Here is a 27,538-nt window from a genome sequence, read left to right on the forward strand (position 1 = left end):
ATTACTGGATTTTAAAAGCAATTCGGACACCGTTATATACTTTTTTTTTTAAACGGCGGGTATGACGTACGAAGTGAAAATTGCATTTTTTTTAAACCATTTTTAAGCATCTTTTCCCCTTGAAGCTTCTATTTACAGTTGTGTTCATAAGTTTATTGAAGGAAATGATGATTTCTTGGTCATTTTTCACAGAATTTGAACCCTTTTCCCCACTATGTTTTGCTTGAAAGCCTGATAAAAAGTCCAGTATTGCATTAAAACAGTCAAAAACAAAAACGTAAAATGAACAGCTAGAATTATATTTAAGTTCCTAATAAAGAGTACACCAATGAATGTGACATTTGATAAAATAATCTGTGAAATAAGCTGTGAAGTAACTGTAAAACTGTAAGATGATTAATGGAAAATCCAAAAATAAATGTTAAATTAGATTCACATAGTTTGCTAAAATTGTGATTATTTGTAAATTTTGTTCAAATTTCTTCTTTCTATAAAAAAAAAAAAAAATCAACGGGGATGTCTGTAAAAACAATAAAGGTCATTTTAAAAAAAAGGCCAGTTGCCCAATTTATCTTTTTGTGAAAGTGTGCTAAAGGAGTGAACAAATAAAATAAATATTTCAAAAGACGTCAAACTTTATTTAAAAATGACCATTCTAAAAAAATTAAACGGTGGCAACCTGTTCACAAAAAAACATAATCTGTAAAAGAGAACCTTTAAATCCAAATGGATTGAAAAAAAATTAAAATTTACAAAAAAAAATCAGAATTAAAAAGAAAATCCACATTTTAGTTGAACTAAAAATGGATAAAATTGCATTCTCAGTTTTCTTTGAGACAAATTAATGTATTTTATTTGAAAAATAATCTGAATCGGGTTTGTTTGACCGACAATGTTCCACATAAAGAACTTTATTTATGAAGATTTCATGTTTTTGAACAATTTACTGACGTCTGGTTGAAATAACAGTTTTTGCACTGTGTGGTTGTGGTGTACAGTGATTTGTAGCTCCGTCCAGAGGACTTTAAAAACCTGGATGAGAGGTTCTTCTTGTGGGCATTTGGGTCTTGGATGGAGGACACCAATGACCCAATCTGTGGACTTGACAGTCCCAAGATGGAAGACACTCAAACACAATGTTCTGCTTCCTGGATTCTTTTTTTTATTTAAAAAAAATCAAATTTTTTGATGAAAAGATGTGGAAAATGATTTTCTCTGGTGAGTCCTTCAAAATGGGCCAGGAGGAGACTTCATTTCTTCTGATTGGGTGCGTGACCTCCTCAATCCGCTCCACAAAGATGTGGAGGATGCTCTTTTCTTTCTGTAACAGAGCGGATAAACAGTTGGCTGTTTGTTATTCATTCTCATCCCTCATAATGGCGAGGACATTAATCCCTTTTTCGCTGGGAGATGGTGCGGGAGCGCTGCAAGCTTTGTGTCGCTCTGACATGCAGCACTTTTGAGGGGATTATGTGGAGGAGCCACATGTAGCCTCGGGCCACCGTTTGGAGAGGCTACACGGTTTGGACTGTGGAGATTACAGAGCGGCCACTTCCAGGAGGAGATCTGGGAAGATGAGGAGGTGAAACACTCAAGTTTGCTTCTAAAATCAGAGCTTGATCTGCAGTGTAGGAGACATCAATCACCTGTCTGGATGTTGGATCTGTTTCACTCTTCACAGTTATCAGTTTAATCCTCGATTTCACGCCGCAGAGGCGCTGCTTGTCACTTTTGTGGGCATGGGTGTCACCGTTTAGCCCCGTCTCAGAGGTGGTGGTATGGGGGGGGCCCTGAAAAAGAGCAAATTAAAAGGAAGTAACACTGTGCATGGTCACCAGGCCCCCCTCCACTCCAAAACCCTCAATATCTCTACACCTGCCGCTCCCAGCTGGGCTTTCACCGGCAGCCGGATAATCTGTGGGCGGGGGCCCGGACGCGGCGCCCCTCAATGAACTCCTGAGAAAACCCCTTATGCGTGAAAAAGCCCCCCGCGCCCCTGCTTTGTTCCGCTCAGTTTTATGGGACAACATGGGCCTTTATGAGGTCTGCGGGGGTTTCACGGGACTCCATTGACGGCGGTAATCCTTTCAGGCCGCAGTTTAACCTGCTGTTTTCATATTTATTAGCTGGTTAAAGCGGACCAAGCAGCTGAGGCGCACACACACACGATGCCAACACACACACACACGTCTGATGTCTTCAACTCAGTCAAGAGGGTCGAGAGGGTGCGGGCCCCCCGGGTCAAACGGTGAACAGGTTGCTACTCTTTTCTTGTTTAAACTTTTGAAATATATTTTTTTATATTTTTTAACACACTTTTTTGACCAAAAGGTTGTATAAAGTTTATTTTTTTACATGTTTGATTTTGTTTTTATTTTCTTAGCAGCTTTTATAATTTCCACATTAAGATGACCTTTAGATTTATCTGTTGATTTCAACAACAATAAAAAGAAAAACAAGCTTACCAATAATCACAATTTCTGCAAACATTCTAAATCTGATTTATTTTTCAGCCTTTATTTTGGAATTTTCCATGTCACAACCATTTTTTTTAATAACCTAACAGTTTTTATTAGTAATTTTGCAGCTTTTTCTTAAAATAATGATTAAATGTTGTATTTGCTGTTTGATTTTTTTAAAGCTTGTTGTCTCCAATTCAGCAAAATTCAGCTTTTTTGCCCCAGAGTGTTAGTATTCAACTTTAATATTCAGTATTTTAGGGTTTTGTTTGTCATTCTTTTGTATGGTTACTTCTCTTTTTTTAGATTTACTAGTAAAAAATAGAAGTGTATATGAATAATATTAAAAAATATCTAAAATACATTTCTGAACAGTGTGGAATATGAAAAAAGAAGATTAATTAACTTACAGGTTTAGGAGGTGATTGTATCTCCAGACGTTTAGGGGTTCAAATCCCATTTTAGACATTATGACTTTGTGTAAGACAAATAACCCTACTAGTAATAGTTCTTTAACTAATAAAAACATGTTTTTGTTCAAGTGGATTTTAATTTGGCTCTCTAATAATTGACAACATTATCAATTAATACAAAAAAACTGGAAAAACTATGAAGTTATTGATTCTTTAAAGTGATGATGCTAAAACCAACAAAAAATTAAAAAACAACAACAAATTGTGGTTAAAAGGGTGTAAAAATACTAAAAGATAGAGTGTAAATGTGTCCAAAAAGGCTAAAAATTGCTCTACAAAACCTTTTTGTGTGACGTCTTCTGTGTGGGTGACTCTGAGATCCAAAGGCTTTTTGCTTGTTTTTGCTGCTATTTTCATAAACGATTTTACGAATGTTTAGAATAATCTGTTCTTTGTATGGTGATGGATTTCAGATCACGTGGAAAACTTTTTTTAGGAGCAACTGTTGATCATGTATGAAGATCAATCATGATTTTGTGCTACGACACGCTTTTATTTTGTAAAGACAGATGAGTAACAGATCATTCGAAGCGTTTGGCTGCTGCTCCTCACCCTTTAAAAGTTCCATAATGGTACACAATTATTGCCCACGTGTTGCTTTTCATTTTTTTTATGTTTCTCTTTCAATAAATATTATTTCTGTCAAAATAAAGTTCATTTACTGAGACGCAAAGAGGCTTTCTGATCAGTATCCGTCCTCTGACGACAGGTCTTTCCATTCGGCTCATCATGCTCAGGCCTCGGGCCGCAGCCTCCCCTCCTCACCCTCCTTTTCCCTCCCCCCCTCCACCACCCCCTTTCTGTCAGAGCTGATTTTTTCCACGCCAGCAGAGCGCCAAGGGCGAACACACTGTCACACTACATCAGGCAGAGGAGGAGGAGGAGGAGGAAGAGGAGGAGGAGAGGGCGTGTGTGTTGTTTCTATGCTCTGCTTCAGTGCTGGTGCTGGTTACCAAAACTTTCACATCACAAAGTGTGCAGGAGCTCGAACCAAAAGCTGAGGAAATATGAAGTTCAGCAGCTTCAGACAGAACTTTAGTTCTTTTGTGCCACATTGAAGTCAGAATTTGTACATAAATGAAACACAAACAACATCAGAAGTTCCATGTAAAATCTGCAAAAGAATCCATCACCTCCAAAGCAACAGAACTCTAAATTATTGTAAGATGTTTCTTTCTGAAGTAGACAAAAAACAGCACTTTTTTCCCCAAAAAATGTGTTTATAATCAGGCTGATCACACTTCTTTTTCTAGAGTTTTCTGTGATTTTCTTGCTGTTAAAATAACAGAAACACCTCCTGAGAAGATAAGTGGAAAAAAACTGAAAAGATTCTTTAAAAAAAAACACGCAACTATGTTAATAATTGGGCTTCACAAAATAAAAGCAAACATTATATATATATATATATATATATATATATATATATATATATATATATATATATAACTATTTTGTAAATAAACAGCTTCATTAACCAGACTTTTGTAAGACTTTATTTGAGTTTTTGTGGGTCTCCATGAGGAGGATCAAAGTTCAAAGGTCAGATTAAAAGAATCTAAAATCTAAGTAAATCAATTTAGCGCCAAATAACCTCCTCTCATAAAAAAAGTTTTTTATTCATCTTTATTTCACAAAGAACTAAAAGTGAAGTGTACATAATTTTTCTTCCTACACTCTGCTGCCCCCTGTTGTCAAGTGGTAGAGATGGAAGAAGTTCATGTGTGCATGTTTCCTTGTTGTTATATTTTTGTCAGAATTTGGTCCCAAAAGTGTCTTGTCCAGAGCTTTGAGTATTCTGATAGGTTCTGATGAGTTTCTGAGGAGTCCAGGTGTGGATCAAGTCAATATGTGGTGATCTGTCTCCCCCTGGTGGCTGCTGCAGTATGTGTACGCATTCAAAATAAAGATATATTCCAAAACGACTAATTTAAATACACTTTTAAATTATTTTTTTCCTGTAACTTCTTATTTAATGTGTCAGACCCCAGGCTTGTATTGCCAGTTTCCATCTGGTTTTTCAGAAATCCTGCCTTATCTCCTCCTGATTACCTGGATCAGGTGTGTTTTGCTAATAAGAAGCCACAATGGCAGGTTAGCTGGAAAACATGTAGAACACCAGCCCTCAAGGCCTGAAGTTATGTATGGATACATATAGATGGAATATAAAAAACAAATAGAATCTAAACTAATACAGACCCCTGTGGCACACCACAACTGACTGGTATGAGGAATACTCATCATTTATATTAACTAATAGAAATATTTTAGAAAAACATCAGGAAAGACAGCTTTAAACAATCAAATTTTATCAACTATTACCTAAAATAACAAATAGACATAAGCAGACTATCAATTCAGTAGTTTATTGATTTTTTTTCTTTTTTTTTTTAAAGTCTGCTATTGGTTTTTAGTTTAAGTTTACAATACTTGGTAATTTTATGTCATTGTTTTGATCGTTTTTTTATACTTGTATTATCATGCGTGTTTTCTATTTATTTATTTATTTATTATATATTTTAAATCTTTTATCTGTTGTGTCTCCCGTGGTAAATGGGCGTTGAGTCTGTCATGAAGTATCTGTTATTTTTTGGATTTTTCCAGCACACAGAGATTCCTTCAAAATCTCTTTGGAGTGTTATAAACTGGAGATAGGGATGCTGACATTCTGGTTTGAGATCCATCCATCCATCCATCCATCCATCCATCCATCGTTTCTCCACTTTTGCTTCAGCTTACAGGTTTCATTTAGGATGTTTAAACACTTTCAGATTGGGTGATCCTGACCTGCTCCGCTCATTAGTTGAAGCTCTTCATCAGTATGTTTCTGTTTAGCCTTTTGCAACTGGACTTCCAACAAGCTTACTCATGACTGACAAGAGTGGTTGCCATAGAAACGATGACCAAGACAGACTCGACCCAATCAGTGCTTTCTGACACATCACATTAAATTTTGTTGGAGCCCGAAGAGAGTCATTTGCTATGGAAAGAAGCCAGAGTAATTTATTTGTCAGGATAACCATTCTTGGCTTCTGACTGCACTACATCTCCCAGAAACCCCAGCGCACAGTTCCTGGATGCTGCTCACTCACTTCACAGAGCCTCACTCAGCACAAAGTATTGTTTGTGCCGCCCTGCCAGCATTACTGAGCATTTCTATCTGGACGCTCTCTTCTGACTCTGCTTTTTCTCTGATTGTTGCTGCCTGCCCTGACCCTGGCCTGGACTCTGACAACTCTACTCTCTTCTTGGATGACCCCCATGCTCGTGATTGACCTCTACCTGTCTGACCCTGTTTTAGCTTTGTGGACTTTTATCTGTGCTTAGTTCCTGTCTGAACTAATAAACCTGCTGCTCATGGAACCAGGCTTTATTTTAGCCAAAGGAGCCAATGAGACACCGAGTGCCCCGCCCACCTACCCAAAAAACAAAATAAAAACAACATCCTGCAGCAAACGGAGCATTAACATGTAAATTTGGTTTGGTCGCCAACTACAAACAAGCTGGGAGGTAAGTTCCTGAATAAACTGGGGCTCAAAGGGAGGATTATCCCAACACCCCAGTTTGGCTGTGGACCTGCAGCTCTGACAGGGCCCCCCGGAGGGCGGGGACACGACCCTCCCAGGGAGGAGATTACAGGGCGGGGCCAGTATCTCTGTGAACATTTGCCTGAGATGGCCTGAGGGGGCAGCGCTGCTGAACACATCTGCAGGCAAACACACACGTGTGTGCTGCAAAGAACAAACAACAACGTTCGCTCGACAAAGACACAATTGTGCGAACAAAGTTCGGTCCCCCGCAGGCGACGGGAACACAATCTGCCACCCGGACGTCAGCTGATCCACAAACTGAGATCATGCAGCTTCTGAGCAGAAACACATCAGGAGATCAAGACCACACACAAACGCACACAATCATCTAAAAACACAAACACACAAACGGACTCAAACACAGACATGCATAATCACAAATGTACAAAAATATACAATCACAGACAGATACACTGACTCACACACATCGACACACAAAGAAAAAACCCAAGCAGACACACAAACACGCAAAATACCACATTCACAGACGCACTAAAACAGACACAAACACACATCTAGACACGCAAAATCACACATGTACAAAAATATACATTTACAGACACACACATACGCAGATGCACACAAGGACAAATACACACTGTCAAACAGGGCAAATCACAGACACACAAACTAAATCGCACATCCTGTCATGGAAAAACACATATAAACTGACATACACACACATAGAAACACACACAGAAAATTAGACACAAATACACACAAGCACACAAAAACACACACAGGCACATGCAAAGATACACAAGTCACATAACACACACAAATACATAATACTAAAGGGGCACAAGCATAACACACAGGTACACACGCATACACAAAAAACACTGACACACATGTCCAAACAAATACAGGCACTCAGATAAACAAATACAGCAACACACAAAAACACATACAATCTCATACAGAAACAAACTAACACAAAAATCCCAAATTTACAGACACACAAACACACACAGACACACAAACTCAAAAATATAATCTCTCACACAAACACACAGTCTCAGTCACAAACACACACACACCCACATGGAAACACTCAAACATACACAAATACACAAAATCACACATTCACAGGTAACAAACGCAGACACACAAATACACCAAGATACAGAAAAACACATGAGCACACACACGCAGTCTCTCACACACAAACACACAAACAGACACATGAGGTTCAGATTTCCTCTTTATTTACACTCTTAACACGTTTCAGGGTAAAAATCTCTTCAATATTGTGGTTCTACACACATCAGGACAAACACACAAATACACTTAAAGTGCGTGTTGAACACGACTGCCGTCCAGCTCTCAGCAGGACAAACGAACAAATGGGAAGTTGTGTGACTGTCAATTCTTAGTCCTCAAACTCTCTATGACTGGCTCACAGCAGCCGTGGGGGCGGGGCTTGCCACGACGGTGGCGGCTCCCATGCGCAGCAGCTCCTTCCTGTGAGTGAGGATGACGTCGAAGCTGGACTGCAGGCGGTTCTGCTGCTCCTGGACGCGGCTCTGCAGCGTGCGGACCCAGCGGATCAGCGCCAGCCGGCGGTACATGGTCAGCTGCGCCTGGTGCTTCTCCATCTCCTGCACCTTGAAGCGCTCGCGGTCGCGCAGCGTCCACACCGTGTCCATCAGCTCCGGCAGCTCGCCGTCCGAGTCAGAGGACTGGTCACCTGGGAGGCATAGCGCCCCCTCCAGGTTGCTCGCCTCGTCTGTCGGGCCCAGTTTGGGCTCTCCGACCCCGATGCGGTCCCAGCCTGCGAAGGTCGCCGCCTCTCCGCCGCTCTCCATGTTGAGAGACGACTGACTGCCTCCAGATCGGCACCCCGCCTCCGACTCCGAGTCGCTGTCTCCCCATTCGTCGTCCAGCTCCTCGTCCTCCTCCGGCCTACTCAGCTCCTTCTTCTTGCCACTTTGATTCATCATCCTCATCATCATCACCCTTTCCTCCTCTTCCTCCATCCCCTCCTCCTCTGCCCCGTCTGGAGGAACGCGGCCGTATCCGTCATCGCCGCTCTCGATTTCAGGAAGAGGCTCCAGCGTTCTCCAGCAGGGGAGGCGGGAGCGGGGCGACTTGAGACCCGCGTTGAGCTGGTAACCCGAGGAGGGCGAGGAGGACGAGCTCGGGGGGTCGCGCCCCAACGCCAGGTTGCGGGGGCGCATCTGGTTGCGGTTCTCGTCTCCGGGGAGGAAGTCGTCGCCCTTTTCGGGCAGGAAGTTGAAGTTCCTGTCCTTGTCACATTTCCTGTTCTGCAGCGGGGGGGAGGGGCTATCGTCGGCGTCCCCGAAGGCGGAATTCAGGTCCTGATGGTGAAGCATCACTGACCTCGACTGAGACTCTCTGCAAAGACACACAAGACGGAGACGCTGAGAAGATGGAAGGAAGGTGGAACATCTGAGCGACAACACATTTTCAATAGATCAAAGCATGATCACAGTGGGACACAACACACAAACTCACTGACACACACACACATGCAGCACACATGCAGGCATGCAAAATCACACACACATAATAACAAACACACACAAACAGAATAACACAATTCCACAAAAACACACATTCCCAGGCACACACCTACACAAACAGACACACATCCAGTCACACAAAATCCCACATTAACTGACACACATACAGGTGAACACAAAGCCAAATAGACCCATTCGACATGCCAAATCACAAACACAAAGTATACACAAAAACATTAGACACACATGGGCACTCAGGAACACAAACTCATAGAAAACCGGACACACAAATGCATTAAGATCCATGCAGACACAAACAAAAACACACACACAGGCACATGCAAAAATAAACAAACAACCACACACCTAAGTTGGCAAATATACACACTAAAAGGACACAATCACACATTTACATACATAAAGACACACAAACTGACACACAGGGACGCGGGAACACAAACATACAGAAAATCAGACACATAAATACAGTAAGATCCACGCAGACACAAAAACGCACACACACAAAAACACACATTGATGGACAAATAAAAACAACAACAAGTAACACAAACACATATTTACACAGCTACGGACACAAACACTGACACACATGCACAAACACACCCCAACACAGACACACACAAAATCACACATTCACAGACACAGGTAACAGACACACAAATACTTTAACACACACAAATACACCAAGAAACAAACAAAAAAAAAACACAAATGAAAACAAACACAAGCCAACACAATCTGTCATACACACACAAACACACAGACGAGGTTCATATTTCCTCTATAATTTACACTCAGTAGTGGAACTTTAAAGTGAATTGATCTGCGGGCTGAAGCTCTAACCTCCCAATATGGCCGCTTCTTCACACGTTAGCATCATGAAACAGAACCTGTCAGGAAGCTGCTGGTCTCACCAGCACCAGTTTGAGGTGTTTGAGGCATCAAATGTAAAGCTTTAAGTGAGAACCCCTCCATGATTGGTCTATAGCCGTCATGACATCAGACTTCAGTCCTGAGACCCTTTAGAATGTTTTTTATATAATAATTAGCAGATCAACAAACACAACATTTCCTTCTTGTAGTGTTTGTTCAGTGAGTGTGTCCAAGCCATTGATTGTATATGAGAACTGGACTGAGTGACTCCTTTCCCTCGGCGATCCAAACAGGAAGTACCTAAGTACTTAAGTACTTAAATGAACAGCAATTAATCAGTCATTCTATTTGTCAGAATTAACTTTTTCTTAACATGTTCTTGATAATCCACTTTTTTGTGATGTTTTTTTTCTTTATTGCAAGTTATAAACTGGCCAATCAGATGCCTCGAAAGTTCGGTCTCATCAAAACGTTCAAAACGTTCGATAAACAGCTCTCCTGAGCCCGCTTTTAAATGGTAGGGGCGTGGACTTCCAACAAGCTCACTCCTAAATAGCAAGAGTGGTTGCCATAGAAACGATCACTCAGACTGATTTGGACCAATCACTGAAGTTGTGTGGTTACAACATAAGGCATCCATATGTAAAAAAAAAGAAGGCAACCAAATTGATTTTGCTTAGTTGGAACCGGAAGTAGGTGGTTTTCTATGAGTGATGTCACACTCACTAGGTCCAGTTTTCATATACAGTCAATGATTTAAACTGGATTGACAAAAGTAATCTCATCCTGGATGATAGTTATCCCTGATAACTATAAAAGTCAGAGGTCGTGTGCATGATACAGATTTTCACCAATTGTGAAGTTTGTTCAAACTTTTGTGAAGCAACATTGCCTCACCTCCTCAGTCTTAACTCCTGTCTGGTTGCCATGGCGACATGGCGTTATATTGAGTTATTGCTAGTAAAGGTGGATGAGGAAGGCGCCAAATTCTGCATTTTTTTTTCATGCATTCCTAAAATCTTTGTATATTTTCGCTGAAACAAACAATAACAGATGCAGCAGTATGGCCGTTCTTTATCCAGGTCACTCAATCCTCGCGCTGAGCAGCGCGCGCGCGCCTCCTATACGGGACATAGCCGCAGCAGCAGGGAGCGCGCTTGCAGCATAGGGCACGCGCAGATGCTTTCAGGTTACGCGGAAAATAATCTCGCCTTTTTCCACTTAGGGAGAAACAGAACCGGTTCCGATCCGCCTTTGAATATGACAGGGGAAAGGAGCACGCGGCGTCTCCATGGATGCCGTCCCTCTGTCAGCGGGAAAAGCGTCCGAAAACAACAGTAAAAGCATCTTTCCCGAGTCATTTCATCCCTTAACGCGGCGAGAAGAGCGCAGCATCCGTTGCGTAACGCTCACCCCATGTCCGCGCGCGCCTCCAAAGTCCTCCGTCACCAGCTGCCCGCGCGCCTCCTGCCGCTCCCGCACCTACACGCAGTCATGGATGCCGAAACACTCCCGTTTCCTACCTTTTCTGGCTGCTTTTCTCTCCTCCGCAGACGCTGCTGGACCCTGCGCCCTCCCAGTGTCCCTCCTCTGGCACTCCTCTGTGATGTTCTTCCTCTCTCCTCCTACTCCTCCTCTTCCTCCTCCTCCCTTCCTGATTCTGGGAAAAGCCGGAGCCGTGACTCACTTCCTAAATTGGGTTGAGAGCAGAAGGGAAAAATGTCAGGAGTCAGAAGAGACCTGTTTGTTACTGACATGTGGATGTAAACATCCACGAGATTTAATGAAAAACATGAAAACACGACATGTTAAACAACACTAGTTCCAACATTTGTGTTTTTGTTTATGTTATTATTATTAGATTTACAATTAATATTAATTAAAAATAATACCTGATAATTAATTAAAAATAATATTAAAAAATAAAAATAAATGTGTACTGTTTTTTTTTTTTACCATTTACAACAACAATAAAAATCTTGTGCTGTTTTCTTGGACATAGTGTCTGCAGCACGGCAGCAGGAATTTATCCGAAATTTGCGGAAGTAAGCCTCTGCTGATATCCCATCATCTCTTTTTTGACACTCTCTCCCTAAAACCTACAGCCTTTCACAAGCCGATATTGAGAAAGCTCGGATGAGGAAAATGAAGACATTCATGGATCTATTTGTCTGCAAGTGGATGAATTTGGATGAAGTGCAGTGGGGAGACTGAATAAATACTCAGGAACGCAGTCTTAATAGGGAATTCTGTCCAGAACGATTTAATCTAATTTGGTCCGGGATATTATGTAATACTTTGGATGCCTAACAGACACCGACAAAACAGGAAGCAGACACAAAACACAAACTGAGCTGAGTTAAAAACTCAATTCTTGCAAATTTAAAGACTCACTCCAGTGAAAATTGTGTTTTTAGTTCTTGTAGAATTTTCTCATAATAGAGGACATATATTTAAAGAAATTACGCTTTAAATTGCATTTCTGAGTATTTCTTCTTTCTAATAGTTGTGAATCAGGAGCAGACAGAAAATGCCGTATAGGAAAAAGCCTGTAGCTGTGACGCATTGTCAGCGTTATCTGCTTCCAAACATTCGTTTTTATGCATTTGAAAGCTCTCTACTGTGTGTTGTTTCCTCCACAGCGGCGCTAAAGCTGTTAGTAACTCTAAATTTACCTGGAACTTTCAACACAGATATTTTTTGTTAGTAGATCAGACATATACAAAATTATTCCTTTTTAAAAAAAATATTTCTCACTTCCTCTCATCTAGTTGAGCATAGATTTGAGTTTTATGTATTTAGCATATAAAGCAATGTTCCTCAATGTTTTTTTAAGCCTGTCGTGTTTCATGAGCACTTTTACTCAGTAACAGTTTAATGTTTCGCTGCCTCGCTCAGGTTATATTTAGCTCAGTTTAGGACGAGATAAAGACAAGGGACTGTTGTCTCCACGAGATCCCAATCTATGAGACCTCATAAAGTGAAAGAAAAACAAAATGTTCTCCATGTGACCGTAAATCACACAAAGACATGTGACGATGTGTGAATGTGACAAAGATGATCTGGCCTCATTATCATCGCTTCTGCATAAACAGCCATTGTCAGGGAGACTCAGCTGATGCTGAAACAAAGGCGGTTTTAGACAAAGCAGGAATATGTTTAAAAATGTCAAAGACTTACTGTCTAAAGGAGTCAAGCAAAAAAAAAATTTGCCGATGAGTTAGTCGGATATTCGTTTTCTATAATCTTTGGTAAAGACACTTTATTTCACTTTGGATAAAAGGTTCTACTAAATGTGACCTTTAACTTTTCAGATTATACAGTGTGTATTTAGCATGTTCTTTGAGCAATTTAATATTATTCATAATGTTTAACAGAGAATGTCAATAAATTAATCGAGTTTATTATTTGTTACAGTTTATCTTTTGAATGTCTTTTTTCCATAACTTTTATCCAACCATTTGGACTTCTTACAAATGTTTACATTTTTGCATCAAATATACAAATTTAGAATTTTGGCATTATAATTTTTCATATTTTAGCTTAATTCAATTTAAATCTTAGCTTTTCTATTTATTATTTTGCTAACATATTGTTTAATTTCGTTGTCTCAATTTTTTAAAGCATCATTAACGTATTTTAGCATCTATCATGCTAATATGTAGCAATTTCAAAATTTGTACTATTGTTTGGGGTTTTTTGTATCAATACGACATTTTAATCCTAAAGTTTATTTTTCATACTTTTTCCATTTCACTTTTTTAGATTTTTTTTCTTTTGCTTATGTAAAGTTTCATTGATTATTTTGCATTTTCTTGTATTTTTTAGGCATTGCTAATATCTTTTAGCATGCTACTGTTGCAGTTTTATCTTTCTTTTTTTATGTATTGCAAAAAAAATGTATGAAAATGATACAATTTTGCATTTACAGCATATATCTAGTATAATGTTTTATTCTTTGGTTTTGATTTTCTCAGTTTTTTTAAACATAACTTGGCATTAAGCATTATGATGGTATTTAGCAGTTAAAACATTTCTGGTATCGTCTAGCCTTTTGGTATCAAAGTCACAATTTGTAATTTTAGAGTTAACGTTTTGTATTTTTGATATTATTCAACACTAATTTTTTTTTAATTTTTAGCTGACTTATTTATTCTTTTAAAAAGTGTTTGATTATTTAGTTGGCATTTTTCAAGCATTTGTCTTTTAGCAGGCCATGTAGCATGCTAATGTAGCACCATTAGCAATTTTTGCATTATTTAGCTTATTTGTGTCAAATGCAAAATAAATAGTTTTAAGTTTTATTGTTTAATCAAAATTCAGCAATATTCCATTCACTTTTTAGCTTTCTTTTATATTATTTTGCTAATATTAAAATAATATTATAATATTGTTAGCTTTTTAAAGCTTTATGATTTAGCATGCTAATATAGCAGTGATTAGCAATTGTTGCGTTTCTGAACATTGTTTGCCTCTTTTGCATCATTTATAAAATAAGCTAATTTGATATTAAAGTGTAGTTTTTGTAATATCTTTGAAAGTTTTTCTCTTTTCTTTTTAGCTATCCAATTTCTTCTTTTACTAAAGTAAAACTAAGCTATAATTTAATTAGCATCTTAAAATCTTTTAACATTGAACTTGTTTGGAAAGTGTGTTTGAGCCTGCGCTTAATGTGCAGTTGCGTTTCTAGCTGTTTTTTTACAAAACCTAGTAATTTTGATTTTTTTTCTAAGATTCCATGTGGGGACAATTCAAATAAAATTAACATTACTGATAGACCTCCAAGACGTCCAACCAAAAGTTTTTTAAAATACAAGAGTTGACAGCTTAAACTTAAAGCCTTTTGCGTCATAGAGGTTAATAAAAGAGTATTTTAAATGCTTTTTTTTTACATTTACTCAGCGCTGTTGGGAGTAACTCACCACAAAAGGAATATTTTTCAATAAAACATCAGTTTTTATACTATTTACTACTTTAGAAGTTGCGGTACTTTCACTCAGGATCAGTTTTGGGGAAACTCAAACCGCCTCTGGACCAGACTCTAATTAGTTTCTCAACTTTCAAACAGGATTTGAACTCTTGATGCGTCACAGCAGTTTCACGGTGGTCCGGTTCGTGTGCTGAAGCACTTATCTTTGGTTCTGTGCTTCAACTCCAAATTCTGAAAACATGGAACTTGCTGTGTCTTTTTGTGTTCAGAAGACCTAAACAGTGATGCTCTGTTCAGTTCAGATGTTCTGTAGTTTTTTATAGCTGATGGGTTCTGGTACCACATGACCGACCCGTTATCCAACATGAATATGTGCTTTGACAGTTCTTTTTGTGGTCAAAATATGAGCTCACCTAAACTCCCGATTTGGTTCTTAATAATTGAAAGACATAAAGAATGAAGTCTTTGTGTTTTCTGCTTTGACAAAACATAAAACACGGGACTCTTTGAACCTTTTTACTTCCATAGAAAAGCTGCTGTAAAAAACAGATAAAAACAAGTTAAATACTGAGAAATAAGACTGTAAAGAGGCACATCAAGAGGACTCAAAAACGCTTGTCCGAGTCATGTTTAAATAGAAAACAAACGTCTTTCTAGAACAAACTGCTCAGTGGAAGCGAGGCTCAGCTGAGTGGAAACGCTCGCCAAAAAAAATAACTGGACCCCGCCCGTACCGGACTGCTCAGTGGAAACAAGTCTACGTTAGCTACGTTAGCACGGAGCTGCTAGTGCTCGGAAATACATAACATCACTTTAATAACTTTAAAAACGACGCAGTTCACCAAAAAAACTATTTCGGACACCCCTACCCCTTAAAATGCACCCACAGTCGGATGGGTAGGGAGAAGCTGTAGGGGAAAAATTCTGATTTGGTGTATGTAGACGCACGTTTTTGTGTTCTGCATTCAAAAGTCTCATGCTAACGTGTCCCTACGCAAGTTTTTAAGTCTGTTTTCGGGCTCTTTGTACAAAACGTCTGAACGCGCATTGTAAGTAAAACCAGTTTGGGACTTGGATTTGGTAGTGATGTATAAATTCACGTAATTGCCAACCATTTCAAAATTGACTATGGACTGAATTCTATGACATCAAGTCTTTTATGTATCAGAATAGAGGTGTGAAAGAAAAAGCAAGATTGACGAGATTTGCACCACTTCATCATCTCACATCAAGCTTCTTTCAATTGTAGATACATAAGTTAGTATTGGGTGGGACAGTCCAGTGTGGACACAAATGCTAAAAGAGCGTTCAAGAATAACCGTTTAGGGTACTCACACGCCCACACTGTGTATGTAGGGTTGGTAATAGTCCCGCCCACAAATCGAAGTTAATTTTCAAAACTGGGAAAGCTTTTAAAATAGATCAAAAGATGATCGGAGTGGAGAATAAAACCTCTGACATCTTCTCTGACACTCCGTACTGTAAAGACCTCAGCCTTATTTGCTGACTCTGCAGTGATGTCATCTCATCAGCTGTTGCTTGGCAACAAGCTCCACATCCTGATGCTAGAGATCGCTGATATTTGACGAAAACCCTTCAAAATGAGTGGTCTCAGGTGTGCGCTACCCGCAATGCACCACTGCCTGTGGGTTTGTGCCGGGTTTGTGGGTGAGGCGCGGCGGCTGAGCGTTCGGGGCGACATCAGTCAGGCCCACAACGCAGGTTCATGGCAGCTCTGACATGTTGTTGCTGCTGGCAGGAGCCGACCCCCCACCCCCCACACACTCATTTATATAGGCTACCTCTTCTCCTTTCACATTCCCATTCAAGCTGCAGGCGGACCTTCCTCCTCCTCCTCCTCCTCTTTCTCCCACCAGTAGCCGGAGTGCATAAAAAATACATCAAACACCAGCAGGACCCGGCGGCTCCATCACACTGCAGTCAATTCTACCCCCCAAACACACACACAAACACACAAAGGAGGGGAGGGATTACAAAACAGGAGGACATGGATGGAGAGGCAGAGGCGGGGGTCTGCACCCTCCTGGGGGAGCAAAGATGTTTGCAACAAGCCCCGGCTGGATGACTTACCTTGTGCATAATGAGGCCTTGTTTGGACTGAACGCAGCCCGCAGCGGCGTGACCCACTTCCGCAGCACCCCGTCTGCTGCGGCACCGGGCCTGGATCTGACAGCGTGGCCCCCACAGGGCGGGGCCCCGCCCCGTGGGGGCCACGCTGTCAGATCCGAGGAGAGGGGGCTCACTGGACCTCCAGCTCACGAGACAGTCTAAATGAACCCGTCCGTGTCCTCTGGATGTTTATGAGCCGAGCGTGTCACCCCCCCCCTCCACTCTGAGGTCCTCAGGAAATCTGGTGGGGGCTGACCCCCTCATTATCCACTGGGTTGTGATTTTACATCAAAGTAGCTGGTGGAGAAATATTCCCATTAATTTCTAATCAGATCCGGACTTGTGACCCCAAAAATCGACCTCCGTGCCCCCAGGACCCCTCTAATGGCTCCCACCCCCCATGACGGATGCAGCTTGATGGTAAAAATGACTTTTAAAGTTTTTCACGGTCAGACAGGACACAGGGCCGGTCCCCGCCGGCGCCGGGCCCCTAATGACACACAACAGGGGCCCTCCCTTAATCACCACGTCTCCTAATGAGATGAAGAAACATGAACGGGGCTCGTTAACGCCGGAGCTATTAATAGCCACTTATGAACTCATTAGTCCCTAAACTGCGATTATACTTCACACCAGGAGGAGGAAACGGCGAATCGGAGCATCTTCCGGAGCCAGAAGTTGTCCAGGAAGTAGCTTTAAGTTGGAGTTGCTTAATTGCTTCAATCAAGCTCATAGATTCTGTAATCTATTGGAATCAAAAATAGAATAGCAAATTGCCATAGTAACTATTAGTTATATATAAATAAATTAGTTAATATTAAATTAGTTGAGTTTAGCACATTCTAACATATGCTAGCCTCTTGTTCTTGTCCTAATGAAAGAAAATTTCACATTTGACTTGGTTTTCTTGAATTTTTAATTCAGAACCTGATATGACACAATGTACTGTATTTTATTTTGAAAGGAACTTGTATTTGCTGCTGTCAAAGACATTAAAGTTATTTCAATGAATATCAGTTTTAAAAATTCAGTTTCTGTAAATATTTGAAAACTACATTTTCTAAAGGAATAGCTAAATGGCCACATAAAAAGTATAGTTTCTAAAAAAGAAGTAGGATTTTGGTGGTAAAGGTTGCAATGGTTTGTAACCACCAAATATTATAAATAATTTTTATCAGTTTTTTCACTATTTCATTCATTTAAATTCTCCAATTTTCAAATCTTTTTTTTAGCTATTTTTAATTGTTGAAACTCCAAATTTTTTAGACTAAATTTAAGCCGAAAAGTCTTTCAGCACTGAGCTTTCGAGGTGTACTAATATTTTCTTTTGTTGCAGTGCATCATGGGAGCCGACACAGTTGATAATGGATTAAAATACACTTTTTATTTACACTGTAGAACAACATTGGCATCATACAGGATCATAAAATCTAGTTTATTTACAGGATTAGAAATGCATCAGTTAATTTCATGTCGAGGACTGAACTGTCAGATCATGTGACTGATCATGTGACAGACACGCTCATCCTCAGTGGTCCAGGAAGCTGAAAATGCTCCTCTGAGAGTTCTTTGACTTCACGGCGGCGTTTTCGTCTGTGCGCGGCCTCTTAGCAGACGGCTTCACGGCCTCCACCTGGCTCCTCTTCCTCACCACCTGAAGAGGAAACATCCAGAGTTCATAGAGATGTAGAACTGGACTCTGGCGCCTCCTGCTGGTCAGGTTGTAAAACTGCTCTCATGACAGTTTTTGAGAAGCTGGAGGGTCTGAACATCTACTGGACCTCAAATAATACTGGAAAATAAGGAACTCACGGTTTTCTGAGTGTTGACGGCAGCGACCTTTTCCGGTGACAGAGTCTGAAAAAGGAACCCGCGGCTGTTTCTGGGAGCCAGAGGGTTCGTCTCAGAGATGGAGGCCAGTTTCTGCAGGACGGACTGCGGCTGGCTGAGTAGCGAGCCCCTCCTCACCTGCAGGGAGAAACCGTTAAAGCTGCGGTCGCAGAGGGGAACCACGCTCGCCATAGAAAGGCGACAGCTCACCTGCCGAGGCTGCTGGGAGTTATGAAACGGATTCAGAGCAGGCGTTCTCGTCTCTGGTGGAGGAGCTGCAGACGGTTCTGATGAACAAAAAGCTGCACTTTAAATCCAGAAAGAGATACCTCAAAGCAGCAGATCTGACCGTACAAATGGGAGTTTAGCACCCCCTAGTGGTCAGAAAACGTAACTTCAGTAGATTAAACACTTCAGATTAATACTTAGTTTATGCAAAAATCTTTTTTTTTGGTTAAAAATTGTTCAGTTTTAATCAAAATGAAATATTTAAATGATCTGGATTTGTTTGTGTGTAAAACTACAGTTGTGATTCCAGAATCAGCTTGTTTCTACAGATTTTCTCTGATCGTCTGACAGTGGTGTGAAAAACAAGCGAACCCTCTGCTGTCATGGAAACGGCGTTAACCTTTCGGCTGCAGCGTCCTGGCAGTCAGCTTCCGGGCCAGCTTCATGAACTGACTGTCCTCGTCTCCCATCTTCTCGTCGTCGGCGTCCACACCTCCTTTCTTCTGTTCGGACTGAGAGGAAACGGGTCAACCTGGAGTCGGGACGGTCGGGGGCGGGGGGAGGCGGTTCTGTACCTGCTGTCTGAGCCACTGCTCCCTTTCCAGGCGCTCCTTCCTCCTCTGGACCTCGGCCGGGTCCACGTCGTCTTCATCGCCGTCTTCGTCCTCATCAAGTCCCCCCCTCTCTATGTCAAAGCCTTCATCTGGTCCGATAAATAAATACATTTAAAACCTTGTAGATGTGAACTTTTACACTCCTGCACTGCTCTGCGGCTTACCCATGTTCTTCCAGCGGAACCGGCGGGCCCGACCCGGCCCGTCAGAGTGCAAGTCCCCGTCAGCCAGGTACCGCTCCTGGTAGAGCCTGAGGCGCCGCTTGTCATCGTCCAGAATCTGCTTCCTGCAACCATCAACAGGATTTAGAGCTTTCAGGGGGCATCGCTTGGCCCGTTGCTAAGCAACTGAGTCGGGCTGCTGTTGCCGTGTGTCCGTCACTCACATGTGGATCTTGTTGACTTGGTCCTGCAGCTCTTCGTCGGAGGGCAGCTCCTCCAGGAGCTCCTCTTCCTCGTACTCGCTCCCTCGCTCGTCATCGTCGTCTTCGCTGTCGACGTCGCTCCCCGAAAGCTCCGCCTCCGACTCCACGTAGTCGATCAAAGTCCTGGGAGGAGCAGCGGGGGTTATGGAGGGGATCACTACGGAGCATCCGTCTGGTTTCCAGAGACTCACATTTTCTTCTTCTTCCTCCTCTTGACACGCTGAGGAGCAAACAAACCCTGGAGCTCCTCCTCTTCCACCTCGTTGTTCTCCTCGCCGCTCGCGTCTACGTCCTCTTCGTCCTCTTTTTCTTCTCCATCCTCTTCCTCCTGTGCACAGAGGCTTTCAATGACCTGTTTCAGGTTTTAGAACTTTTGGTTCTAAAGGAGAACTCACCGGAGCACTTTCGATGTCTGACAGGAGGTGGAACTCACAGTCCTCCTCCTCTTCCTCCTCCTCTTGCTCTTCCTCCGGCGGCTTCACCTCCGACACTTTGGGAGGAGAACCTGGAGTGAGAGCAGGTGAACGTTGAGACCTGGATGGATCCCGGCTCTGGTGTTTGGACCCGTCCCGGTCCTACCTGAACTGGGGAACTTTCCCGAGCAGAACCCGAGCAGCTCACTCATGGTGTTCTCCGACGCCTGCTGCTCCGCCTGCTGCGTTGGCGGGAACGCCCCCGAGCAGAGCCCCAGCAGCTCGTCCTCCTGCGTGGACCCGAGGTCGCCGCTCGGCCCCGCGGCGCTCTCCCCGGTGCCGAACCCCCCCGAGCACAGCCCCAGCAGCTCCCCCATGTTCCCGTCCATGGCGTTCTCGTCCATACTGTCCAGCACCAACGACCTCTTGATGGAGGGGGCCGCCCCGGGCCTGGGCCCCACGTTCAGGAAGCCGTCCGCGTCCAGAAGCTGCGACTGGGCGTCGTCCTCCAGGGAGAACCGCCCCTGAGAGTCCCCGCCCACCCCACGGCTGGAGGCGGGCCCTGCCAGGGGGCCCGAGTCTGCGCCAGGGGACGGGGGGGCATACAGGTCCTGAGAGTCCTCTACCGGGAGGCAGAGTGACGGTTCAGAGAGTTTTCCAGAACTCTGTCAAAAACACAAATACAGATTTAAGAATTCTTATGGCAAAATCCAAACATTGAAGTAAAAAATGTGAATTTTCATGAAGTTGTTTTCCACCTTCGAGGCCGAGCCAAGGAAGCTGGGCCTGAAGAAGCAAGGCGACGGCGAGCGGAAGGCGGCGGGGTTGAACGGTGCTCTCCCGGCGGCGCGTTGGTTGTTGATGGGCTGGTAGGAGGTGATCATGGATCCCGCCAGCTCGAAGCTGCTGTTGTGACTCATGTCCTTCACCAGAGACAGAGAGTCTTCCTCCTCTGTGGGCGGGGCACAGACAGACGGCACTCTTTTAAACCCCACCTCTTCTGCCTCAACATGAAGTGGCATCACAACCACGCACTCACCTGTCTTATTGCTGCTGTCGGGTCCAGTAGGCGGCGCTCTCCTGACACCGTCACTGAAGGAAACGTACAGTTAGCTTCTTTAAAAAGTTTTGTTTTTAGGTTTATTTTTAGAGAAATTAACAGACCCGGTGCGAGAGCACGAGCTGCCGGGGAACAGCATGAGCGTGCCGTCAGCGTGCACGAGGTCGGATGCAGGCGCCACCCCGCCTTCTACTTCTTCTTCTTCTTCTTCAGCCCCGCCCAACAAGTCATCCAACCCCTGAAACAAATCATTCAAGGAATTCTGAATTTTTCTATGATTTTTGATCGCAATTCTGGATTGAACCACAAGGGGGAAGCACTGCAGCTCAGATCCATCACATAAAAGAAACTGCAGGAGCCAACAAGCATCAACTAAAACTTTTAGAAGGTTTTACAATTTGCAAAAAGGAAAAAGATGTTTCAGGGTAAAAAGGGAGGAGTAACTTCCGAGGTCCAAAATTCCTCACCTCCTCTTCCTCTGACTCATCCGTCATGTCCTCCTCCTCTTCCTCCTCTTCCTCACAGTCTTCGTTGTCGAGGCGGTGCAGCTCAGCCCGCCGGGCCCGCTCCTCCTTACGCCGCTGGGCCATGGCGAGCTGCAGGCGCTGCTTCAGACTCAGCAGCTTCTCTCCTGCAGAGACAAGCCGGTTAACGCCACTATAACGCTGAAGCTCCGCCCACACCTGCTGCTCTTTCTCACCTGGTTTGGTGGGGGCCGGTTCCTCCGCGCCCTCTTTGATAGTGACGGTGAGCGTCTCGGCCCGCAGCTCCTCCTGTCCGGAGGGGGCGCTGTTTTTGCAGACAATGTTGAGCTGGAGGGTGCGCTCTCCGGGGGGGCGCACCGGTGGGTGAAGGTGACGAAGGTAGCGCTCTTTCAGTGCCGCTACGCCTGTTTGGGGGGGGTTGGCAAGCATAAGCGTGATGGAGAAGGAGGTCAAAGGTGCACCAAAACCAGACTCACCTGGGTTGAGTTGGGGGGGCTCAAGCTGAACAAAAGCGCCATCGTCGGGGCACAGCTTCGCCACAGGCGGGGGGTCCATGCCCAGCTCCTTCAGTCTGCTCAACTTCCTGGTCTTTACCGGCAGAGGAGCAGCAGGCTCCGCCTCCTCATTGGGACAGTGCTGCTGGACCTCAGAGACCGACTCTGCCGCAGCAGTGGTTTCCTCTGGAGGCGGGGTCACGGTTGCCAGCTGTGAGTCAGTGACGGGTTTCTCCGCAGCGGCCGACTCCTGCAGACTCTCAGACAGATACAGCATTGGGCCCGACTCCAGCTCCGGGTCAGAACCCCCAGCGGATCCGTCAGGCTGACAGAGACTCTCCTGCTGAGGGGACGAGGTCGCAGAGGGCAGAGGCAAAGACTCGATCTGATTGGTTGGAGGATCAAGGGAGGATGGAGGTTCCTGCTCTGCAGCCGATTGGGTGGATTCCTTCACAGGTGGAGCAGCGGACGGAGTCTCCAACATCATCTGAGAGTACTTGGAAGATCTAATGGAGGGAAAATCATTTTGAGAACAAAGATCTTTGATTTGTTTGCAGGTTCAATTCCGAGATTGGAAAGAGGTGTTGACTTACCCTGACTTCCAATTTTTTTTTTTTTTGTTTTTTTAAACGGAGGGGCTTTTATCTTGGGAAAAAAATAATGGCTTTTATTTTGAAGGAAAAACATGGGGCATTTATTTTGAAACAACTGGGGCTTCTATTTTGAAGGAAAAAATAATGGTGCTTTTATTTTTTAAAAACAGGGTTAATTATGAAGAAAAAAAACAGGGGCTTTTACTTTGAAGGAAAGAAACGGGGTTTTATATTTACACAACTTGGGTTCCCATTTTGAAGGAAAAGAACATGGTGCTTTTATCTTGCAAAAATTGAGGCTTTTATTTTGAAGAAAAAAAAACAGGGGGGGTTATTTTGATGCAACTAGTGCTTTTATTTTAAATGAAAAAACCAAGAGCTTTTATTTTGAAGAAAAAAAACAGGGATTTTATTTTGAAGAGAAGTAAACATGGGGCATTATTTTGGAAAAACAAACCTACTTCCTGCATTTTTTGCACTGCGATATTTCTGCTTGAGGATTCAGACCTCAGATCCAGACTCGATTTAAATTTAAACCTCATAAAAAAAAACAAGCCATGTTAGAAGTGGGCGGGACTTACTTGAGCAGCGCCATGGCGGGACCCTGGGGGCGGGCTCTTTTCTTGAAAAAGTCGTGGATGCTTTTGGGCTCTGGGATGTGATACGGCAGGCCCAGGGAGGACTCTGTGGGGACAGGAGGAGACGTCAGCTCAAGCGGAGCAGGTGGGATCACCGCAGATTGGCGGAGGGGCGCCCACCTCGGACCAGGCGCTGCGACTCGCTGTGCAGCTGCTTCATGGCCTCTCGGCTCGCTCGCGCCGCCTTCCTCTCCTGCAGACGGGAGAACAGGCAGATCACACGACTGACACCTCCCTGGTTTGGGCGGAGACTTTGGCTCCACCTACCGCACGGCGAGGCTTCTCCGCTGCCTCGTCGTCGTCCTCTTCTTCCTCACTTTGAACCCGTTCCTGAAGAAACAGAATCTTTGAGCAAGGCATCATCATGGAGTCCCAGCAGACAGTTCACTCAGATCTTTATCTTCACCTCCTTTTTCGTCATCTTCTGCTTGACTGCAGCTCGAATGGCGTCCAAAGACTCCTCCTCCTCGTCTTCGTCATTCAGTCCTGTGTCAAACAGGTCCGTGTCGCCCAGCGGACACCCGCTGTCATTCAGCGATCTTGGCAGGGGGCCGTCCTAACAAGACGAGCCAGGTTTCTATCTCGCCGTTTCTCTCCTCCAAATCCATGTCAGCAAACAAAACTTACCTCGTCTTCATCGCCAAACCTCCTCCTCTTCAGCTTCTCCACCGCATGACTCCGCCTCGCCTGTTTCTCACGCCGCCTCCGGCTCTTCTCTCTCTTCTTCACCTCCGCCTCCTGCGCCTCATCCCTTCCATCCGACTCGCCGTCCTCGCTGTCGGCGAGCCGGTTTGTGACTCTCCTCTGCACCGCTTTACTGCTCCTCTGCTGCTCCTCCTCTTCCTCCCTGCTGGATAAAAGCCGAGCCTCTGCCACCCCCCTCTCCTCCTCGCTGTCACTGTCTCTGATGGCGATGCGGCGAGGCTTTCTGTGAGCTGTGATGTCATCATCAGAGTCTGCAAACAAACAACAAATATGTAAACAAATGAACAAGAACAGAGCGTGAAGACTTAACCATGAAGGAGGCTACGTTCACGCGTGTGTCATCGTCAGACATGGTGTACCTCAGGGCTCTATACTCGGTCTTATCCTATTTAGTCTTCCTCTGCCTCCATCAGGAGGAGGAAGAACAGTTTGTAGAACAGTGCAGTTTTTTCATGGAAATTGAACATAAATATTAATGTACTCATCTGATCTTGTTTTTTTAAGCTTCATATTTAGTTAAATTACATTTTTTATGTTTCATATAAAACCATAAACTCAGAATTTACCCAATTTTAAAGCTTCCTCCCCTTTGTGCAGAATGACCCAGGGAAACACCACATTTCCAAAATCGTGGGTTGTTCTCAATCGGCAGTCTCTAACCCCTGAGCTGCGGACTGGTAGCGGTCCCCGGGACACTTGGTACGGTCAGAAACGAGCTTTATTTTGGAAAACTACTGGATTTTTCACCACATCTGAGTCATTCTTGACACGTCAAGTCACTCTGTAACGTGGTGAAAAAAATTTATTATATTAGAAAATACTAGTTTTGGTGAGCGGTTTAATTCAACTCATTCCAAAAGAGTTATAGGATCCCTCCACTGACTGATGAATTCTCCAACAATTCATCAATTCTTTATATAGCTTACCAAAGTCACTTAAAACATTTAGATATGCGAGTGCTGTTATAAAAAAAAATAATATTAATAATTTGAGGTCAGGAGGGACAACCAGAACTCATACTTAAGGATTATAAATGTAGATTTTCTTTGAACAATTTTAAGGATTTTAAGTGCAGCTTGTGGTTTGAAAAATACAGAAAATCATCTAATTCACTCTGATTTAATTTTATTTAGCTAGATTTGTGAATTTCTGACTTAGATGCACCGCAAATGGTAAAATAAATGTTTTTTTTCTTTCATTTTTGCTGACATTAAACTACCTACCACTAATTTGCTGCATTGGGATGATCCTATGTTGTACAGGGTGGTTTTATTTTGAAAAGAAGCAATGTACTTCCCTGAAGTTATAAAATATTTCATGCTTTGGGAAAAAAAAGCTAATTTTCTTTAAGTTTAATTTATCCCGAAGTTGTATGTTAGATTGAGATGCTGTAGAAGAAACACTGAAGTTACACTAGCAGATGTGAGATCAGGCTAGAACAGGATGGGTGGAGGTGCGTTTGAAGCTCCGCAGCAGCTCTAGAGAAACCCAAATCTTCCCAGAGTGACGACAGGTGAGGTTCTGCTTCAGTACCTGGGGGGTCGTCCGTCCTCTTCTCCGGCTTGGCCTCCCCCGCCTCTGCCGGAGAACCCATCCCGCTGTCCGAGTCGCTCTCCGGAGCAGCTGCCACTGCTGCTGGCACCTCTGCCTGGAAAAGAGCCCAAGAGCCGCAGCTGTGACAGCGTGCACGTGCCTGACGCACCTTAACTATTATATCCTGTGGATGGTGCGTTCAGGGTCCGAGCAGCAGTCGGTTACGCTCTGTTCCCAAAAAGTAAAAACCCGAAAACACAACTTATTTGTTCATTTCACCCTAAAATTTAATTTTTAAAACTTAACCAAAGAGCATAAATTATCAATTGTATTTATTTATTTATTTTATTTTTTTTACAAAAAGACGAACTCCTCACAAAAAGTAGATGGCGCCTTGCAAACAATGAACGACCGCGAACAGCTACTAACTAGACTTTAGCAACTCAAAACAGAATATTTACTGACATTTGAATCCTCACAAGCGTAAAAATGTTTGTTGTAAATCTTTAAAGCCACCCGACATGTTGGGGGAAATCGTTTATTTTGAATTAGTCAACGGGAAAAGTCCCCAAACCAAGCTTGGCTAAGCTAGCCAACTAGCGCGCTCTAAGCTAAGGCTAACAGACGAATGATTTAAAATACAAATTTTAACTTACTGGTAACGCATATATTATTACTTCATAAACATCACTGCTGTCAGAAATCAGGTAACTAACAACACAATGTGTTGTCTTTAAGTTCCTCACTTGTTGGGACAGAACCAGGCTCATCTTTGTCTCCGGTCAGTCCGCCTCTTCACACCGAACAAAGCTGCTCGGACACGGCTGGTTCGACTTTCCTCGCGCGTTACAGATGCGGGATAAAGGAAGTTCCAAGCAACAATCGCTATTTGACTCTTTTAGCGAACATTGAGATCACAGTCGGTGTCTCTGTTCTTCTCCTCCCGCTTGTTCCGATCACCAACATGAAGGTTTGAGATTTCGCGCGCCGTGACAGCTGGTTCGCTTTGGTTTTATCGCGAGGTGTCAATCTGTTGTTTCTCGTATTGCGATTGGTCGGTTTGGGGCTGTTGAATCCACCCAGAGTGACGTTACCAGTCAAGAGTGTGTATGTTTTAAACACCGCATGGGAAAACGCGGGCGGAGCTTGGATCATTTTTATTTGATTTTATTCTTTTGAATATATTTTTTTTTAAATCAGAAAATCTCAGTTTACCGCATCAATTCTAACATAACTGATTTCTTTTATTTATAGAGCGCTCTTGAAAAACAGTCAATTGAGCAAAGTACTTTACAGTCATCAGAATAATGTTGCACACAAACAAACACACCTATAACACTGTCATCTCAAAGCTTTCCCATAAAATAGACTCAAACCGGACACAAATGAAACTGTTCAAACCAATAAAGTTAATATAAATTCTACAAGCAAAAAAGTTAAACTGTATAAAAGCAAAATATAGCATTACAATGTAAAAAGCCAGGATATTCTCTACTGATTTCATAAACTCCAACAATTCGTGGGCTTCTTATCACAATAAAAGTATCATAACTGAGCAAATT

General features: G+C 43.1%; 2 protein-coding genes across 3 annotated transcripts; both read right to left on the bottom strand.

The window, feature by feature from the left end:
* Nucleotides 1–7,710: 7,710 nt before the first annotated feature.
* On the bottom strand, nucleotides 7,711–11,608 carry LOC112163493 (UPF0500 protein C1orf216 homolog). 2 transcript variants are annotated; one of them, XM_024299920.2, is made up of 2 exons: nucleotides 11,313–11,608; nucleotides 7,711–8,877 (listed from the first exon to the last, which is right to left on the bottom strand). In XM_024299920.2, exons 1-2 carry the CDS (start codon nucleotides 11,315–11,317, stop codon nucleotides 7,908–7,910), a joined length of 975 nt encoding a protein of 324 aa, XP_024155688.1. In that variant the 5' UTR covers nucleotides 11,318–11,608; the 3' UTR covers nucleotides 7,711–7,907. The 2 variants fall into 2 exon arrangements, with proteins under 2 accessions (XP_024155688.1, XP_024155697.1); XM_024299929.2 differs by having other exon boundaries at nucleotides 11,423–11,604.
* Nucleotides 11,609–18,321: 6,713 nt separating this feature from the next.
* Nucleotides 18,322–27,285, bottom strand: LOC112163467 (claspin). The gene is made up of 23 exons (XM_024299873.2): nucleotides 26,723–27,285; nucleotides 25,977–26,091; nucleotides 24,366–24,694; nucleotides 24,145–24,294; nucleotides 24,006–24,068; nucleotides 23,859–23,931; nucleotides 23,682–23,784; nucleotides 22,490–23,013; nucleotides 22,229–22,417; nucleotides 21,996–22,159; nucleotides 21,633–21,766; nucleotides 21,508–21,560; nucleotides 21,227–21,420; nucleotides 20,635–21,133; nucleotides 20,451–20,560; nucleotides 20,247–20,383; nucleotides 20,017–20,178; nucleotides 19,796–19,917; nucleotides 19,593–19,720; nucleotides 19,418–19,529; nucleotides 19,000–19,076; nucleotides 18,772–18,927; nucleotides 18,322–18,613 (listed from the first exon to the last, which is right to left on the bottom strand). The coding sequence occupies exons 1-23, from the start codon at nucleotides 26,744–26,746 to the stop codon at nucleotides 18,488–18,490; spliced, it is 3,744 nt and encodes a 1,247-aa protein (XP_024155641.1). The 5' UTR covers nucleotides 26,747–27,285; the 3' UTR covers nucleotides 18,322–18,487.
* Between the last annotated feature and the right edge of the window lie 253 nt (nucleotides 27,286–27,538).

This window comes from Oryzias melastigma, linkage group LG11, assembly GCF_002922805.2.
Source record: "Oryzias melastigma strain HK-1 linkage group LG11, ASM292280v2, whole genome shotgun sequence".
Classification (NCBI taxonomy): domain Eukaryota; kingdom Metazoa; phylum Chordata; class Actinopteri; order Beloniformes; family Adrianichthyidae; genus Oryzias; species Oryzias melastigma.

What these genes read in the sequence shown, in the direction of transcription:
- LOC112163467 (XM_024299873.2), bottom strand. Translation starts at nt 26,746, where the DNA reads ATGAGCCTGGTTCTGTCCCAACAA. An exon ending in ATGAGTCAGAGGAAGAGGAG is followed by an intron (nt 21,767 to 21,995) that starts GTGAGGAATTTT and finishes GATTTGTTTCAG; the next exon opens with GGGTTGGATGACTTGTTGGG. An exon ending in AGGAGGAAGAAGAAGAAAAT is followed by an intron (nt 20,179 to 20,246) that starts GTGAGTCTCTGG and finishes TGCTCCTCCCAG; the next exon opens with GACTTTGATCGACTACGTGG.